General features: G+C 44.2%; 1 protein-coding gene across 1 annotated transcript; it reads right to left on the bottom strand.

The window, feature by feature from the left end:
* Positions 1–1,882: 1,882 nt before the first annotated feature.
* On the bottom strand, positions 1,883–6,339 carry map10 (microtubule associated protein 10). The gene is made up of 3 exons (XM_070442115.1): positions 4,819–6,339; positions 3,687–4,675; positions 1,883–3,556 (listed from the first exon to the last, which is right to left on the bottom strand). Exons 1-3 carry the CDS (start codon positions 6,103–6,105, stop codon positions 2,521–2,523), a joined length of 3,312 nt encoding a protein of 1,103 aa, XP_070298216.1. The 5' UTR covers positions 6,106–6,339; the 3' UTR covers positions 1,883–2,520.
* Between the last annotated feature and the right edge of the window lie 13,878 nt (positions 6,340–20,217).

Raw genomic sequence — 20,217 nt, 5'->3', positions numbered from 1 at the left:
CACTAGAAGTTGTCTGGAGAACCACAGAATCTATGAGAAGACCACTAGAAGTCTGGCTCACTGTGTCAGAAAACCACTAGAGTCTGGCCATTTGGAGAAGACACTAGAAGTCTGGCCATTTGGAGAAGACCACTAGAAGTTGGCATGTGGAGAAACCACTAGAAGTCTGGTCATGTGGGAGAAAACACTAGAAGTGCTTGGCCATTGGAGAAGACCACTAGAAGTCTGGCATGTGGAGAAGACACTAGAAGTCTGGTCATGTGGGAAAAACCACTAGAAGTCTGGTCATGTGGAGAAAACACTAGAAGTCTGGTCATTGTGGAGAAACCACTAGAAGTCTGGCCATGGTGGAAAGACCACTAGAAGTCTGGCCATTGGAGAAGACCATAGAAGTCTGGTCATGTGGAGAAAACCACTAGAAGTTGGCATTTGGAGAAGACCACTGAAGTCTGGTCATGTGGAGAAAACACTAGAAGTCTGGCCATTTGGAGAGACCACTAGAAGTCTGGCCATGTGGAGAAGACCATAGAAGTTCTGGTCATGTGGAGAAAACACTAGAAGTCTGGTCATTGGAGAAGACATAGAAGTCTGGTCATGTGGAGAAACCATAGAATTCTTGGCCATGTGAGAAGTCTTCTCCACATGGCCAGACTTCTAGTGGTCTTCTCCACATGGCCAGACTTCTAGTGGTTTTCTCCACATGGCCAGACTTCTAGTGGTCTTCTCCACATGGCCAGACGTCTAGTGGTCTTCTCCACATCCTTGAAAAATGCCATAAGATCTGAAATAGACACCAAAGTCAACATACTGTACAAACAATTATCCTAGGCTAAGTAAACAGTACAACATACTTTTTTTATCTACTACTGCGCTAACTAGCTAGTTAAATTGTAGTCAGTGGCTAGCTAAGACAGAGAAAGTGGACGGAAGAAGTTCAACACTTTATTAAATTAATTTCAGTACAGCACCTGGATTCATCATGGATTGGGTAAAGAAGGCCTCTGATCACGCTGGTGAACATGTACAGGAGCTTTCTGACGGAATTTGTAGTCTTCTTGAGGTTTTCTCTGTTTCTAATCAGCATTTCAATATTTTGACAGTAAATTGAGGTGAATATATTGATAAAAGTCACATTACAAGGTACTCAAAATGTCCCGCCAAGGTAAACCTACACCAAACACATACTTCATTTGAAGTGTTTGTCAAATTCACCCAGTGGAAAATGTTTGGGACCATTTCCGTGTTCGACCAGTAGGTTTTATGGGTATTAGAACACCGTGGGGCTCTGTAGGCTACCAGTGCAGTAAGTGCCACTGGCTGCTGGTCAGCTTTCTTGACTTGGACATTCATTTTTGCCAACACATGGCTAACCTTTGTTAAACCAGCTGCTCTTAGGCTTGGAGTTACCCCTCTATATAATAGGCTATGTTAGAGTTTACACTTCCTCTTCCAATTGTAACGTGTGGAGGTCAAAATAATGAACAATTAACTACCAAATCTATTCATTTTTAAATGTTGATTACTTCTGCTTTCTATGATCATTCACCTGATAATAAGACAATATTTGTTTGCTAACATATAATGGAGGTCCCTGCGTTGCCGGTTTGCTTACGGGGGGGGGCAAGAAAAGGTTGAACAACCCCTGCTCTAAGCAAATACAAACATATCCTATAATACCATCCACATAGTATTCAGGAGATCCATGACTGAGGGGAGGCATCACAATATCTCTCTACCTGCTCCATTTGGCATTGTGTAGTAGCCTTATAGACTTGCATATTGAACGCCATTTCCATGCACAACTTTAGTAGTACGGAACTCATCAAAACACATTTCAATTATTTTCACAATTGAATGTATAGAAAAAACAACAGACGCGTTTGAATAACTTGGGAAAGAGATTTTAAACTAAAACAGTATCATACAGTCTTGCTTTTTGATAACTTATTCATATTAGGCAATTCCCAAACCCGCTCACATAGATAATAGTCTAACATGGAAGTAAATGATTCAATTAGTCCTTTGAATTGATGAATGATTGATACAACATTGAGTTTAGTCTAGTGCCGTACAGAATGAGATATTCAAATGGAGGTGTCCCGCCCGTCCAAACTCACAATGACTAACAGTATCTGTCTTCACACCATTGCTCTATCAGTAAACCAGATGTAGACTATGTCAGGGCCCATATGGATCAAGCATCATGGGCTGTGTTTACACAGGCAGACCAATTCTGATATCTTTTCCACTGATAGGTCTTTTGACCAATCACTTAGGATCTTTTCATATCAGATCATTTTCAAAACTGATCTGATTGGTGAAAATACCAATTAGTGAAACAAATATCAGAATTGGGCTGCCTGTGTAAACACAGCATTCGAGTAGGAGAACTGGTTTTGCCTTTAATATCACAATGATTAGGATTATATGGACAGGGAATATCTGACCCTAGATCAGAAGCACTACCTCGAGATGCTTGACACATTTGTCCCTAGGAAGCACCTTCTTCATGTGGGTCTTCTAGAAGGTGTATCCAGGGAGCTTGTTAACTACCAACTCAGAGACATGTTGGTACTCATTACTGAACCCCAGAGATCCCAGTTCATCTATAGCCTCTGTAGCTAGCTCTCCTGCCTCCTCAGTTAGCTCCTCTCCTGCCTCCTCAGTTAGCTCCTCTCCTGCCTCCTCAGTTAGCTCCTCTCCTGCCTCCTCAGTTAGCTCCTCTCCTGCCTCCTCAGTTAGCTCCTCTCCTGCCTCCTCAGGTAGCTCCACTTCTATATCTTCAGCCTTGTGGGACTCAGGTGAGGAGTTGTAGTCAGTAGAGATGCAGGTGTCTACAGAGTACCCCCTGTCTGGCCTACTGTTCTGAGTGTGGATGGAGTCAGTATGGGTGTCTACAGAGTACCCTCTGTCTGACCTACTGTTCTGAGTGTGGATGGAGTCAGTATGGGTGTCTACAGAGTATCCTCTGACTGGTGCTCTGTCCTTGGGCTCTTTGGGGATGTAGTCAGTACGGATGTCACTGAGTTGACTTGATGCTCTGAGAGTCTCAGAGAAAGACCCCTTGGCTCCCTGAGACCATGTACCAGCAGGCCTGTTGGTCGAGGTTCCTCTAGCCCCAGAACCAGACCTCATGGCTCCTCCACTACAAGGCCTTGCTGCCAGCTGAGCTGTAGAGCGGACTGAGTGTATGGATGCAGACGTGTCTCCAAGACTATTGTCAGAGGAGACGCTGAGGGCTGAGGCCTGGGAACGACGTCTGATGACGTGTGTGTTCATCAGGGAACGCTGGGGGGACGTCTCAGCTTGAACAGGAAGAGCCAGTCTTCTTCTCTGGCTTCTCTCTGAGACACTGGAGCCGTCAGAGTTATGGTCACCTGACACTCGGCTCCTCCTCTTGTCCCTGGTCCCGCCCCCAACAGGTTCTGGGCTCCTCGCCATAGTCTTCCCACTCCCAACAGGCTCAGGGCTCCTCCCCCTAGTCTTCCCACCCCCAACAGGTTCAGGGCTCCTCCCCCTAGTCTTCCCACCCCCAACAGGCTCAGGGCTCCTCCCCCTGTCCTCCGACCCCCAACAGTTCAGGGCTACTGAGGTCAGTTGAAGTGAGTACCCTCACCACCAGTAGGGTCTAGACTGCTGAAATCATTCCAGGTACTCTACTGCACCCACACTGTCCAACCTATCACTGCTGGAGGCAGAGTGGGGGTGTTGTGTCTGGGGCATATTCTGGTGTCTGACATGTGGGGCTTGTGGCCAGAGTCTGAAAGGTGTGGTCTGGGTTTGGGCATCTTCTGGTGTCTGAAATGTGGGGCTTGTGCCAGAGTTCTGAAAGTGTGGTCTGGGTTTGGTGCTTCTTTCTGGTGTCTGACATGTGGGGCTTGTGGCCAGAGTCTGAAAGGTGTGGTCTGGGTTTGGGGCCTCTTGGAGTCTCATCCCCGTCTCCTCTGCTGTCAGAGTCAGCATGGTCGTACTCTCCACTCCGTAACACCTCCTCTGTGTGATCAACACTGGGAATATGCACCCACAGTTTACTGTGACTGTCCTGCTTGGAATGGGATGATGCTTTCTGTTCTGGTAATCTCTGGGAGGAGTCATCTCTCTTACAGTAAGAATCCTCTGCATTGACACTAGTTGTGAATGTGTTTGTTAGTTCCTGCTGGGTTCTAGTTGAGATGTATCCCTGCCGTCCACAGTCTCTGTCCAGGCTACTTATCGCAGTCGCAATGTTCTCATTTAGAATATCATTCCTATTGAGTAGCTTCCTCCCATCTATAGGTTGATCTGTTTGACTGTTAGTGTTGTTGGACTTCCTTCCAGGACCCTTGGTGTTGAGTGTCTGTTTGTCTGTCTGTTGCTTTCTGCACTCGTGGAGGTGGCATTTCATCCCACAAGGTTTAACCTGCTTCATTCTTAGGCGGAACGTTTTTGTCATTCCAAAACCTAACTTCTTCTTGGGCGAGGACTTGGACACTGTATTGCCACTCATTGTATTCTCCCAGTTTGTTTTTCTGATAGAACTTTGTGTGGTAGTGCTGCATTGTTCCTGAAGCGGTCTGTTCTTCACTCTGGGGCTAGCTCCGACCCATAGTTTGGGAACCACTGGGCAAGGAGACTGCCTGTCTCTCTGTGGTGATGTTGTGGTGTCTCGTAGGCCCTGGGACTGAGGCCAGTCCGCCTGTCAGAATCACAATCACCTTTATTCACCAAACACATTCACATATATCCAGAATTTGACTTGGCTAAATGCCAGCAATAGACACAAATATACAGACAGAATAAAGACAGAAGAAATTACACAATGTACATACAGTATCATACCTGTCCATTAGAAGGCTCTGTCAGCAGCCTGTAGATCCATGCTAGGTTGGGGTGGACGGAGAAGAGCTGCTGGAGCTGGGTCTGACTCTGTCCACTCAGCTGGGCGAGCTCAACTAGCAAGGTGTTCAATAGAGGGAGCGGTCTCAGAGCCTCCCCTAGGATAGATGCTGTCTGCTGGGGTTGGTGCTGTCCCCTCTCTTCCCTGCCTCTAGACTCCATAACCACATCCTGTCTCAGTCTACGCCTGTGGTCCGTAGCAGGAACCTGTGTCTCCTCATTCCCCAAGTCCAGATCCTCTACCCTGAGAGACTCCATATCTAACACCCTGTACTGGTCTGGCTCATTCTCCTGTTGTTGTTCTACAGGACTGCTGTAGTAAAGAGATGGGGGCTGAACACGGAGGCTTCCCTCATCATGCTCCTTATCAATAGCAGCCACTCTGAGTATTCGGTGATGCCGCTTCCTTCTAGAATGTTCTGTTTGAGTGGCAGTTGAAACTGTAACAGCCTGCCCTGCTTCTGACACCACTATCTCACTGGGCTTGCCATTTATATGAATATTCTGATAAAGGACCTTGGAAGGCGTGTTGTCAATGTCCAAGTCAAGTGGTTGCATCGTTCCTTCCCCATGATCGACCTGTAAATGTTCTATTGATTTCATAGATTCCGTCCCGTGTGTAATACCAACTGGCAATACCCTGTTATCAGGTATATGTGGTAATGAACTACTTCCCAGACTGAACAGATTATATCCCAAAGAAATAACACCTATTTTCTCCCCCATGAGATTAAATAAATCAACAAGTCCTTTCTCTCCTTGGGAAGAGGGAGAGGAGATACCATGAACCTCCACATCACACCTGATACAGTCTATCAACCTGACCAGAGACACCAGCGAGCTGCCTATCAAATTGGGAATCTCTCCCCTCATATCCAGGACCACAGCGTGCAGAGGAGTGTTGGATAGGTGGGTGTGGAGGGAGTCCAGGTGGGTTTTGAACAAACACGACTTGCCTTTGTTGAAAGGGTATTTAAACGTGTCATGGGCTTGATAGAGCTGGTTTTCCTTCTCAATGTCCTCGTCATCATCATCATGGAGCCGTTGTTCGAGCAGTGGAGTAGACGTTTCTGGTTGATAGATGAGCAGAGTTGGGAAGTCTAGTAGTCTCACACCGAGGGCTAATTCATCGGAATAATTTAGACATTTTATGGTTTTGTCTAATCTGATATATTCCACCAATAGTTCGAAAGAAAATAGAGTTTCGTTGTTATTTAATTGCTCTGTCATTTCGACAGGTTCCCGAGCAACAAGAATTTGACGGATTTACTCTGAGCCCAGAATTGCCGGTGATAACATTCTGAATGGAGATCCCTCGTTGAACTAATTGGTTAAACATCAATCAGACCACTTAGAAAGAAAACAACGTGTGGTTTTTGTATAATTTACGAGAGAATCACAGCTGAAATGGAGGAGAAAATCCGTAAATTAGCCTGTCAGCACCGATAACACACAAGCTTCTTCAGCTCCATGGAAACGAACTGGTTTCCGTTAAGCATTTTTTATGTCATCTGATGCCAGAGGATTCTGGGAATAGTAGTTTTCAGTCCTGACAATGTTAAAAAATGTTGAATAATGTTACATTAACCGATTTATTAAGAGTCATATTGAGCTACAAATGCATACCAATAACAAACATTTTTTTATAACTAACTATCTGTACTAATATCATAGGAAATGTATCCTTAAAGCAAAGAATATAATACTGTAACGACCCTGGGTTAATAAGCGCGGAAATCGACTCTGCGGTACGAGCATATGCTTTTGCGGCAACGTCGATAGCGCGCCAATAGAATAGAATAGAACTCAATACCCTTTATGGACAAATAACATAGAGAAAAATTATAGCATATTAGAGACTTCATTTGACCGTATAGTATTGCTTTTATTTCCATGATAAAACAAGTTAGAGCCATTTTCCTGCAGCTCGCCAGTTGGTGCCACTGTGGGGCTTTATTCGGAGATAGGCTATGATATGCCGATTGCTTTAAATATATATATAACAATGTAATGTCTATTATCCAGAATATAGGGCTATTCCATTTGGGCCTGCTATTTAGTGGCCTATTCTCACAACCAGAGATACATCTTCGTCAGTGTCACACCTCGCCGTTATTCTATTTTCATAGTATAGACTTCAGTGCCTGAATTACAATCATTAACAAATAAATCTCCCCCGTTCTCTTCTCCGCCTGTGTGTGTGGCTGGATCTCTCTATTCCCACAAATCATCACATTAAGGACGGCGGAGGGAGGAGCTATCCGTCAGCGGTGGCACCCTGCTCTGCTCTGCTGTCATCGCGGACTAAAGCGGTCTCTAGATGGATATCACACCGAACAGCAGCCGGAGAGAGGAGAGAGAGGGTCTATGGAACTTCACTCGTTGGAGCGTTTCTATGGATGAACACGGTTTAATCTGTCGACAAGGATAATAACCGTCTCGTCTATCTTCCGGAATATTAGCCTATTCTTCTGCTGCTCAAGTGAAAGGTAATGGCACAGATGTTGTTCCTACTGTTCCCCCCTTTAACGGAATAGAGTGTCGGGGTATGTTCTTCCTACTGTTCTCCCCAATAACGGAATAGATTGTCGGGGAATGTTCTATCTACTGTTCCCCCCTTTAACGGAATAGATTGTCGGGGTATGTTCTTCCTACTGTTCTCCCCAATAACGGAATAGAGTGTCGGGGTATGTTCTGACGTCCAGGTACAGCACCGCTATTATAGCCCTCATAATTGTATTGTCCGTCTGTAGAAACAAATATATGACTGTGTTAGTGGGGTAGTGAGACATAACTTGTCCGAGATACATTGTTGTTTGGTGTAATTATGTGTAGGCTATGATAATCCCAGTCGAAAAAGCCATTGACAAGAACACAGAGTATAATAGTGGTAACTTTTCACACACCACAGTGAAAGTTTCCAGCGCCCAACTGGCGTGATCTACTGCTGCCACTATGAGCAGGCAGGCTTGTTATTACCACTATTTGACAGATCATTTGATGAGTCTCTACCACACACAGGGTTTATATGCGTTGCTTCCCAGTGGTAGAATGAGTTTCCAGACGTACAGTACAGAGAGCCATTGTCCTAGTGATCCTTTGTTGAGGTTGATGATAAAATCATATTTCATGTCCGTAATGGCTATAGCCTATTATCACATAATAATATCTTGGACGGAGATTCTCACTTGGAAATATATGATTCTAAAGCATTGTGAATAGTCTACTGTGTCTGGTGTAATGTTTGTCTCTCAGCTGGTGGTATCTTTTATTCTCTGGTAGTAATACTTCCCTGAGACAGACAGGGGGCGATGAAGACCTCAATCCATGTCTGACATCATAGCCTACCTACCTGCAGTCCCTCACCCTCATACTACGCCACTCACAGTCTCAGTCCCAAATGGAACCCTAGTCCCTTTGTAGTGCACTAACCTGGACCCACATAGAACTCTTTTCAAAATAGTGCACTATATAGGGAGTAGGGTACCATTGGGATGCATGAATAGTCTCATAACAAAGACCAGGTGTTTATCAGTAAACAGGAATGTAACAACCTAGTTCCTTACTGTTGGTGTTTATCAATAAACAGGAATGTAACAACCTAGTTCCTTACTGTTGGTGTTTTATCAATAAGACAGGGAATGTAACAAAACGCTAGTTCCTTACTTTGGGTTTATTCAATAAACAGGAATGTAACCACCTAGTTCCTTACTGTTGTTGTTTATCAATAAACAGGAATGTAACCAACCTAGTTTCCTTACTGTTTGGTGTTTTATCAGTAAACAGGAATGTATACAACCTAGTTCCTTCCACTGTTGTTGTTTATCAGTAGAAACAGGAATGTAACAACTAGTTCCTTACTGTTGGTGTTTTATCAGTAAACGGACATGTAACAACCTAGTTCCTTACTGTTGTTGTTTATCAGTAAACAGGAATGTAACAACATAGTTACCTTACTGTTGTTGTTTATCAGTAAACAGGAATGTAACACTCTAGTTTCCTTACTGTTGGTTGTTTATCAGATAAACAGGAATGTAACAACCTAGTTCCTTACTGTTGGTGTTTACTTCAGTAAACAGGAATGTAACAACCTAGTTCCTTACTGTTGGTGTTTATCAGTAAATCAGGAATGTAACAAACCCTAGTTTCCTTACTGCTTGGTGTTTATCAGTAAACAGGAATGTAACAACCTAGTTCCTTACTGTTTGGTGTTTTAGTCAGTAAACAGGAATGTAACAAACCTAGTTCCTTACTGTTGGTGTGTTTTATTCAGTAAACAGGAATGTAACAACAGTTCCTTACTTGTTGGTGTTTATCAGTAAACAGGAATGTAAACAACCTAGTTCCTTTACTGTTGGTGTTTTTCTCAGTAAACAGGAATGTAACAAACCTCAGTTCCCTTACTGTTGGTTGTTTATTCAGGTAAATCAGTACACCGGAATGTAAACAAACCTAGTTCCTTACTGTTGGTGGTTTATCAGTAAACAGGAATGTAACAACCTAGTTCCCTTACTGTTGTGTTTATCAGTAAAACAGGGAATGTAAACAACAACCTAGGTTACCTTACTGTTGGTGTTTATCAGTAAACAGGAATGTAACAACCTAGTTCCTTACTGTTGGTGTTTATATCAGTAAAACAGGAATGTAACAAACCTAGTTTCCTTACTGTTGGTGTTTATCAGTAAATCAGGAATGTAACAACCTAGTTCCTTACTGTTGGTGTTTATCAGTAAACAGGAATGTAACAACCTAGTTCCTTACTGTTGTTGTTTATCCAGTAAAACAGGAATGTAACAAACCTATTCCTTACTGTTGGTGTTTTATCAGTAAACAGGAATGTCACAAACCTAGTTCCTTACTGTTGATTTTATCAGTAAACAGGAATGTAACAAACCTAGTTGCCTTCTGTTTGGTGTTTATCAGTAAACAGGAATGTAAACCAAACCTAGTATCCATTACTGTTGTTGTTTATCAGTAAACAGGAATGTAACAAACCTAGTTCCTTACTGTTGGTGGTTTTATCAGTAAACAGGAATGTAACAACCTAGTTCCTTACTGTTGGTGTTATCAGTAAACAGGAATGTAACAAACCTAGTTCCTTACCTGTTGGTGTTTATCAGTAAACAGGAATGTAACAACCTAGTTCCTTACTGTTGGTGTTTATCAGTAAACAGGAATGTAACAAACCTAGTTCCTTACTGTTGTTGTTTATCAGTAAAACAGGAATGTAACAACCTAGTTCCTTACTGTTGGTGTTTATCAGTAACAGGAATGTAACAAACCTAGTTCCTTACTGTTGTGTTTATCAGTAAACAGGAATGTACAACCTAGTTCCTTACTGTTGGTGTTTATTCAGTAAACAGGAATGTAACAACCTAGTTCCTTACTGTTGGTGTTTATCAGTAAAACAGGAATGTAACAACCTAGTTCCTTACTGTTGGTGTTTTATCAGTAAACAGGAATGTAAACAACCTAGTTCCTTACTGTTGGTGTTTATCATAAACAGGAATGTAACAAACCTAGTTCCTTACTGTTGGTGTTTATCAGTAAACAGGAATGTAACAACCTAGTTCCTTACTGTTGTTGTTTTATCAGTAAACAGGAATGTAACAAACCTAGTTCCTTACTGTTGGTGTTTATCAGTAAACAGGAATGTAACAACTAGTTCCTTACTGTTGGTGTTTATCAGTAAACAGGAATGTAACAAACCTAGTTCCTTACTGTTGTTGTTTATCAGTAAACAGGAATGTAACAACCTAGTTCCTTACTGTTGGTGTTTATCAGTAAACAGGAATGTAACAACTAGTTCCTTACTGTTGTTGTTTATCAGTAAACAGGAATGTAACAAACCTAGTTCCTTACTGTTGGTGTTTATCAGTAAACAGGAATGTAACAAACCTAGTTCCTTCCTGTTGGTGTTTATCAGTAACAGGAATGTACCAAACCTAGTTCCTTAGTTGTTGTTTATCAGTAAACAGGAATGTAACAAACCTAGTTCCTTACTGTTGGTGTTTATCAGTAAACAGGAATGTAAACAACCTAGTTCCTTACTGTTGTGTTTATCATAAACAGGAATGTAACAAACCTAGTTCCTTACTGTTGGTGTTTATCAATAAACAGGAATGTACAACCTAGTTCCTTACTGTTGGTGTTTATCAGTAAACAGGAATGTAACAACCTAGTTCCTTACTGTTGGTGTTTATATAAACAGGAATGTAACAACCTAGTCCCTTACTGTTGTGTTTATCAGTAAACAGGAATGTAACAACCTAGTTCCTTACTGTTGGTGTTTATCAGTAAACAGGAATGTAACAACCTAGTTCCTTACTGTTGGTGTTATATCAAAACAGGAAATGTAACAACCTAGTTCCTTACTGTTGGTGTTTATCAGTAAACAGGAATGTAACAACCTAGTTCCTTACTGTTGGTGTTTATCAGTAAACAGGAATGTAAAACCTAGTTCCTTACTGTTGTTGTTTATCAGTAAACAGGAATGTAAACAACCTAGTTTCTTACTGTTGGTGTTTAATCAGTAAACAGGATGTAACAAACCTATCCTTACTGTTGGTGTTTATCAGAACAGAATGTAACAACCTAGTTCCTTACTGTTGGTGTTTTATCAGTAAACAGGAATGTAACAACCTAGTTCTTACTGTTGGTGTTTATCAGTAAACAGGAATGTAACAAACCTAGTTCCTTACTGTTGGTGTTTATCAGTAAACAGGAATGTAACAACCTAGTTCCTTACTGTTGTTGTTTATCAGTAAACAGGAATGTAACAAACCTATGTTCCTTACTGTTGTTGTTATACAGTAAACAGGAATGTAACAACCTAGTTCCTTACTGTTGGTGTTTATCAGTAAACAGGAATGTAACAACCTAGTCCTTACTGTTGGTGTTTATCAGTAAAACAGGAATGTAACAAACCTAGTTCCTTACTGTTGGTGTTTATCAGTAAACAGGAATGTAAACAAACCTAGTTCCTTACTGTTGGTGTTATCAGTAAAACGGAATGTAACAAACCTAGTTCCTTACTGTTTGTTGTTTATCAGTAAACAGGAATGTAACAAACCTAGTTCCTTACTGTTGTGTTTATCAGTAAACAGGAAATTAACAACCTAGTTCCTTACTGTTGTTGTTTATCAGTAAACAGGAATGTAAACACGCAGGTCTTACGGGAATGTAACAGGGATCTTTGTCTACCAGTCTGTCACAGCTGTAAGGTGATACCAGTCTGTCACAGCTGTAGGTGATACCTATCGTCAACGCTTAGGTGATACACTACGCTGTAGTGATACCAGTGCTGTCATGTAGGTAAGCATGTCGTCACAGCTTGTAGGTGATACCAGTCTGTCACAGCTGTAGGTGTACCAGTCTGTCACAGCTGTAGGTGATACCGCTGTCACAGCTGTAGTTGCACCGTAAACGTCTGTCAGCAGCTTGGTAGGTGATACCAGTCCTGTCACGCTGTAGGTGATACCAGTCTGTCACAGCGTAGGTGATACCAGTCTGTCAAGCAGCTGTAGTGATACGGTTCTGTCACAGCTGTAGGTGATACCAAGTCTGTCACAGCTGTAGGTGATACCAGTCTGTCAGCCGCTGTAGGTGATACCAGTCTGTCACAGCTGTAGGTGATACCAGTCTGTCACAGCTGTAGGTGATACCAGTCTGTCACAGCTGTAGGTGATCAGTCTGTCACAGCTGTAGTGATACAGTCGTCACAGCTGTAGGTGATACCAGTTTGTCACAGCTGTAGGTTGAACAGTCTGTCACAGCTGTAGGATACCAGTCTGTCACAGCTGTAGGTGATACCAGTCTGTCAAGCTGTAGGTGATACCAGTCTGTCACAGCTGTAGGTGATACCAGTCTGCACAGCTGTAGGTGATACCAGTCTGTCACAGCTGTAGGTGATACCAGTCTGTCACAGCTGTAGGTTGATACCAGTCTGTCACAGCTGTAGTGTACCAGTCTGTCACAGCTGTAGGTGAACCAGTCTGTCACAGCTGTAGGTGATACCGTCTGTCACAGCTGTAGGTGATACCAGTCTGTCACAGCTGTAGGTGATACCAGTCTGTCACAGCTGTAGGTGATCCCAGTCTGTCACAGCTGTAGGTGATACCAGTCTGTCACAGCTGTAGGTGATACCAGTCTGTCACAGCTTGTAGGTGATACAGTCTGTCACAGCTGTAGGTGATACCAGTCTGGTCACAGCTGTAGGTGATACCAGTCTGTCACAGCTGTAGGTGATACCAGTCTGTCACAGCTGTAGGTGATACAGTCTGTCACAGCTGTAGGTGATACCAGTCTGTCCCAGCTGTAGGTGATACCAGTCTGTCACAGCTGTGGTGATACCAGTCTGTCACAGCTGTAGGTGATAACTAGTCTGTCACAGCTGTAGGTGATACCAGTCTGTCAACAGCTGTACTGTGATACCAGTCTGTCACAGCTGTAGGTGATACCAGTCTGTCACAGCTTGTAGGTGATACCAGTCTGTCACAGCTGTAGGTGATACCAGTTCTGTCACAGCTTGTAGGTGATACCAGTCTGTCACAGCTGTAGGTGATACCATCTGTCACAGCTGTAGGTGATACCAGTCTGTCCAGCTGTAGGTGATACAGTCTGTCACAGCTGTAGGTGATAACCAAGTCTGTCACAGCTGTAGGTGATACCAGTCTGTCACAGCTGTAGGTGATTACCAGTCTGTCACAGCTGTAGGTGATACCAGTCTGTCACAGCTGTAGGTGATACCAGTCTGTCACAGCTGTAAGGTGATACCAGTCTGTCCACAGCTGTAGGTGATACCAGTCTGTCACAGCTGTAGGGGATACCAGTCTGTCACGCTGTAGTGATACCAGTCTGTCCAGCGCTTGTAGGTGATACCAGTCTGTCACAGCTGTAGGTGATACCAGTCTGTCACAGCTGTAGGTGATACCAGTCTGTCACAGCTGTAGGTGATACCAGTCTGTCCACAGCTGTAGGTGAATACCAGTCTGTCACAGCTGTAGGTGATACCAGTCTGTCACAGCTGTAGTGATACCAGTCTGTCCACAGCTGTGGTGATATCCAGTCTGTCACAGCTGTAAGGATGATACCAGTCTGTCACAGCTGTAGGTGATACCCAGTCCTGTCACAAGCTGTAGGTGATACCAGTCTGTCACAGCTGTAGGTGATACCAGCTTGTCACAGCTGTAGGTGAACCAGTCTGTCACAGCTGTAGGTGATACCAGTCTGTCCACAGCTGTAGGTGATACCAGTCTGTCACAGCTGTAGGTGATACCATCTGTCACAGCTGTAGGATACCAGTCTGTCACAGCTGTAGGTGATACCAGTCTGTCACAGCTGTAGGTGATACCAGTCCTGTCACAGCTGTTAGGTGATACCAGTCTGTCACGCTGTAGGTGATACCAGTCTGTCACAGCTGTAGTGATACCCAGTCTGTCACAGCTGTAGGTGATACCCGTCTGTCACAGCTGTAGTGATACCAGTCTGTCACACTGTAGGTGATACCAGTCTGTCACAGCTGTAGGTGATACCCAGTCTGTCACAGCTGTAGGTGATACCAGTCTGTCACAGCTGTAGGTGATACCAGTCATTGTCACAGCTGTAGGTGATACCAGTCTGTCACAGCTGTAGGTGATACATCTTCAGCTGTAGTGATACCAGTCTGTCACAGCTGTAGTGATACCAGTCTGTCACAGCAGCTGTAGGTGTACCAGTCTGTCACCACTGTAGGTCCGTTCACAGCTGTAGTGACCAGTCTTCACAGCTGTAGTGATACCAGTCTGTCACAGCTGTAGGTGATACCAGTCCTGTCACAGCTGTAGGTGATACCAGTCTGTCACAGCTTGTAGGTGATACCAGTCTGTCACAGCTGTAGGTGATACCACGTCCTGTCACAGCTGTAGGTGATCCATCTGCACACGCTGTAGGTGATACCAGTCTGTCACAGCTGTAGGTATTACCAGCTGTCACAGGCTGTAGTGATACCAGTCTGTCAACAGCTGTAGGTGATACCAGTCCTGTACACACAGCTGTAGTGATACCAGTCTGTCACAGCTGTAGGTGATACCAGTCTGTCACAGCTGTAGGTGATACCAGTCTGTCACAGCTGTAGTGATACCAGTCTGTCACAGCTGTAGGTGATTACCAGTCTGTCACAGCTGTAGGTGATACAAGTCTGGTCACAGCTGTAGTGATACCAGTCTGTCACAGCTGTAGGTGATACCAGTCTGTCACAGCTGTAGGTGATACCAGTCTGTCCACAGCTGTAGGTGATACCCAGTCTGTCACAGCTGTAGGTGATACCAGTCTTGTCACACTGTAGTGATACAGTCTGTCACGCTGTAAGGTGCTACCAGTCTGTCACAGCTGTAGGTGATACCAGTCTGTCACAGCTGTAGGTGATACCAGTCTGTCACAGCTGTAGGTGATACCAGTCTGTCACAGCTGTAGGTGATACCAGTCTTGTCAACAGCTGTAGGTGATACCAGTCTGTCACAGCTGTAGGTGATACCAGTCTGTCACCGTGTAGTGATACCAGTCTGTCACAGCTGTAGGTGATACCAAGTCTGTCACAGCTGATAGGTGATACCAGTCTGTCACAGCTGTAGGTGATACCAGTCTGTCACAGCTGTAGGTGATACCAGTCTGTCACAGCTGTAGGTGATACCAGTCTGTCACAGCTGTAGGTGATACCAGTCTGTCACAGCTGTAGAGGTCGCATACCAGTCTGTCACAAGCTGTAGGTGATACCAGTCTGTCACAGCTGTAGGTGATACCAGTCTGTCAACAGCTGTAGTGATACCAGTCTGTCCACGGTGTAGGTGATACCAGTCTGTCACAGCTGTAGGTGATACCAGTCTGTCACAGCTGTAGTGATACCAGTCTGTCACAGCTGTAGGTGATACCAGTCTGTCACAGCTGTAGGTGATACCAGTCTGTCACAGCTGTAGTGATCCAGCTGTACAGTGTAGGTATACCAGTCTGTCACAGCTGTAGGTGATACCAGTCTGTCACAGCTGTAGGTGATACAGTCTGTCACAGCTGTAGGTGATACCAGTCTGTCACAGCTGTAGGTGATACAGTCTGTCAGCAGCCTGTAGGTTATACCAGTCTGTCACCAGCTGTAGGTGATACCAGTCTGCCACAGCTGTAGGTGATACCAGTCTGTCACAGCTGTAGTGATCCACGTCTGTCACAGCTGTAGGTGATACCAGTCTGTCACAGCTGTAGGTGATACCAGTCTGTCACAGCTGTAGGTGATACCAGTCTGTCAACAGCTGTAGGTGATACCAGTCCTGTCACAGCTGTAGGTGATACAGTCTGTCAGGCAGCTAGCGATTGGATACCAGTCTGTCACACGCTGTAGGTTATACAAGTCTGTCACCAGCTGTAGGTGATACCAGTCTGTCACAGCTGTAGGTTGATAACCAGTCTTCACACTGTAGGTGATACAGTCTGTCACAGCTGTAAGGTGATACCAGTCTGTCACAGCTGTCAGGTGATACCAGTCTGTCAACAGCTGTAGGTGATACCAGTCTGTCACAGCTGTAGGTGATACCCAGTCTGTCATACAGCTGTAGTTAGGTGATACCAGTCCTTCCACAGCTGTAGGTGATACCAGTCTGTCACAGCTGTAGGTGATACCAGTCTGTCACAGCTGTAGGTGATACCAGTCTGTCACAGCTGTGGTGATACCAGTCTGTCACAGCTGTTAAGGTGATACCAGTCTGTCACAGCTGTAGGTGATACCAGTCTGTCACGCTGTAGGTGATACCAGTCTGTCACAGCTGTAGGTGATACCAGTCTGTCACAGCTGTAAGGTTGATACCAGTCTGTCACAGCTGTAGGTGATACCATTGTCACAGCTGTAAGGTGATACCAGTCTGTCCACAGCTGTAGAGGTGATACCAGTCTGTCACAGCTGTAGGTGATACAGTCTGTCACAGCTGTAGGTGATCCCAGTCCTGTCACAGCTGTAGGTGATTACCAAGTCTGTCACGCTGTAGGTGATACCAGTCTGTCAAGCTGAGTGACCAGTCTGTCACAGCTGTAGTGATACCAAGTCTGTCACAGCTGTAGGTGATACCAGTCTGTCACAGCTGTAGGTTGATACCAGTCTGTCACAGCTGTAGGTGATACCAGTCTGTCACAGCTGTAGGTGATACCAGTCTGTCACAGCCATGTTAGTGAGGTGATACCAGTCTTCACAGCTGTAGGTGATACCAGTCCTGTCCCACAGCTGGTAGGTGATACCAGTCTGTCACAGCTGTAGGTGATACCAGTCTGTCACAGCTGTAGGTGATACCAGTCTGTCACAGCTGTAGGTGATACCAGTCACACAGACAGACATAAAGTGCATTCGGAAAGTATTCAGACCCCTTCCCTTTTTCCACTTTGTTACGTTACAGCCTTATTCAAAAATGTATTACATTGATTCTTTCCCTCATCAATATAACGTAAACTCACCCCATTCCGTACAAATGTGCGTAACCGTGACATTCAAACGAGGCTACAAAGAAAACTAATGGGACTGTAGCGACTGTGTTGACTTCAAAATCTGGGGTGTGAACTAGGTTTCTATTCAAGCGTTGATCGACATGGTAATGGCTCTATAGTATTGGAGAAAAGTTGAAAAAACGGACCCTCCGTTACATCGTGACGTGTCATGTCGTAACGTACAGCACGCATAAAGCAACTATTTCTGTCTTACAATCTCTCTCCACCAGGTGTAGCACTTCTCTCAGCGTTTAAAAACAAGAAATGGACAGTGACAGGGATAAGGGGGGATACCTAGTCATTTTTTTCGTCATCATTGCATGCGATCATCATTCTCAAAGCCGCTGTTWACTTCTAAGATCACTTTAGCATCGCCCTAAAAACCCGATTCAAATTCGACACAGACCTTCAAATAGGTATGTAATGACACATTATATAAACTCTTTATAGTGTTTTATTTACATTTTAGAGGCGATAAGGTGATAAGTTGGACAGATCGACAGAAAAAAGCAATTTTCCCACACGACATCTGTCCTTCTCACTATAACGCATTAGTTTCGCTTCCCCATTTTAAAAAGACCCGAATTCATTGCCTTGAATTATGCAGAAACGGGCAGCGTGAAGGTCTCGGCATGAATTCTGTTGGAAAGGGGAGAAATTGTGCTTTACAATGGTATTGACATTACAGTTGATCTGGAAGTATTACGTTTTGGGGGCGCTAAAATAAGGTCAATTGTTCGGACCAAGGCGATGTACGAGTTTACGTGAGTTTACGTTACACACAATACCCCTTAATAACAAAGCGAAAACAGAAATACTTTATTGACAAAAAGTATTCAGACCCTTTGCAATGAGACTATAAATTGAGCTCAGGTGCATCCTGTTTCCATTGATCATCCTTGAGATGTTTCTACAACTGTGATTGGAGTCCACCTGTGGTAAATTCAATTGATTGGACATGATTTGGAAAGGCACACACCTGTCTATATAAGGTCCCGCAGTTGACAATGCAAGTCAGAGCAAAAACCATTCCTTTGACCATGAGGTCAAAGGAATTGTCCGTAGAGCTCAGAGACAGGATTGTGTCGAGGCACAGATCTGGGGAAGGGTACCAAAACATTTCTGCAGCATTGAAGGCCCTCAAGAACACAGTGGTCTCCATCATTCTTAAATGGAAGAAGTTTGGAATCACCAAGACTCTTTCTAGAGCTGGCCGCCCGGCTAAACTGAGCAATCGTGAAGAGTCTTTGCAAGGTAAAGCCCCGCCTTATCTTAGCTCACTGGTCACCATAGCAACACCCACACGTAGCACGCGCTCAAGCAGGTATATTTCACTGGTCATCCCCAAAGCCAACACCCCCTTTGGCCGCCTTTCCTTCCAGTTCTCTGCTGCCAGTGACTGGAACGAATTGCAAAATCACTGACACTGGAGACTTATATCTCCCTCACTAACTTTAAGCATCAGCTGTCAGAGCAGCTTACCGATCACTGCAGCTGTGCACAGCCCATCTGTAAATAGCCCACCCAACTATCTCATACCCATATTGTTCGTTTTTTTCTTTTTTTCTTTGCTATTTTGCACCCCAGTATCTCTACTTGCACATCATCATCTGCACATCTATCACTCCAGTGTTAATGCTAAATTGTAATTATTTCGCCACTATGGCCTATTTATTGCCTTACCTTCCTAATCTTACTACATTTGCACACACTGTATAAAGATTTTTCTATTGTGCTATTGACTCTAGGTTTGTTTATTCCATGTGTAACTCTGTGTTGTTGTTTTTTGTCGCACTGCTTTGCTTTATCTTGGCCAGGTCGCAGTTATAAACGAGAACGTGTTCTCAACTGGCCTACCTGGTTAAATAAAGGTTAAATAAAAAATTATATTAAAAAAAAGACCTTGGTCAGGGAGGTGACCAAGAACCCGATGGTCACTCTGACAGAGCTCCAGAGTTCCTCTGTGGAGATGGGAGAACCTTCCAGAAGAACAACCATCTCTACAGCACTCCACCAATCAGGCCTTTATGGTTGAGTGGCCAGATGGAAACCACTCCTCAGTAAAAGGCACATGACAGCCTGCTTGGAGTTTGCCAAAAGGCACCTAAAGGACTCTCAGACCATGAGAAACAAGATTCTCTGATCTGATGAAACCAATATTGAACTCTTTGGCCTGAATGCCAAGCATCACGTCTGGAGGAAACCTGGCACCATCCCTATGGTGAAGCATGGTGGTGACGGCATCATGCTGTGGGGCTGTTTTTCAGTGGCAGGGACTGGGAGACTAGTCAGGATCGAGGGAAAGATGAATGGAGAAAAATACAGAGAGATCCTTGATGAAAACCTGCTCCAGAGTGCTCAGCACCTCAGACTGGGGTGAAGGTTCACCTTCCAACAGGACAACGACCCTAAGCACACAGCCATGACATCGTAGGAGTGGCTTCGGGACAAGTCTCTGAATGTCCTTGAGCGGCCCAGCCAGAGCCCGGACTTGAACCCGATCTAATATCTCTGGAGAGACCTGCAAATAGCTGTGCAGCAATGCTCCCCATCCAACCTGACAGAGCTTGAGAGGATCTGCAGAGAAGAACGGGAGAATCTCCCCAAATACAGGTGTGCCAAGCTTGTAGCATCATACCCAGAAGACTCAAGGCTGTAATCGCTGCCAAAAGTTCTTCAACAAAGTACTGAGTAAAGGGTCTGAATACTTATGTAAATGTGATATTTCCGTTCTTTATTTGAAAGAAATTCGCAAAAATTTCTAAAACCTGTTCTTGCTTTGTCATGATGGCGTATTGTGTATAGATTGACGAGGGGGAAAAAACAAATTTTCCATTTTAAAAT

This window comes from Salvelinus sp. IW2-2015, unplaced genomic scaffold (assembly GCF_002910315.2).
Source record: "Salvelinus sp. IW2-2015 unplaced genomic scaffold, ASM291031v2 Un_scaffold6054, whole genome shotgun sequence".
Lineage (NCBI taxonomy): Eukaryota > Metazoa > Chordata > Actinopteri > Salmoniformes > Salmonidae > Salvelinus > Salvelinus sp. IW2-2015.
Note: the sequence above shows the minus strand (reverse complement) of the source record. Positions and strands in the feature narration are given on the sequence as shown.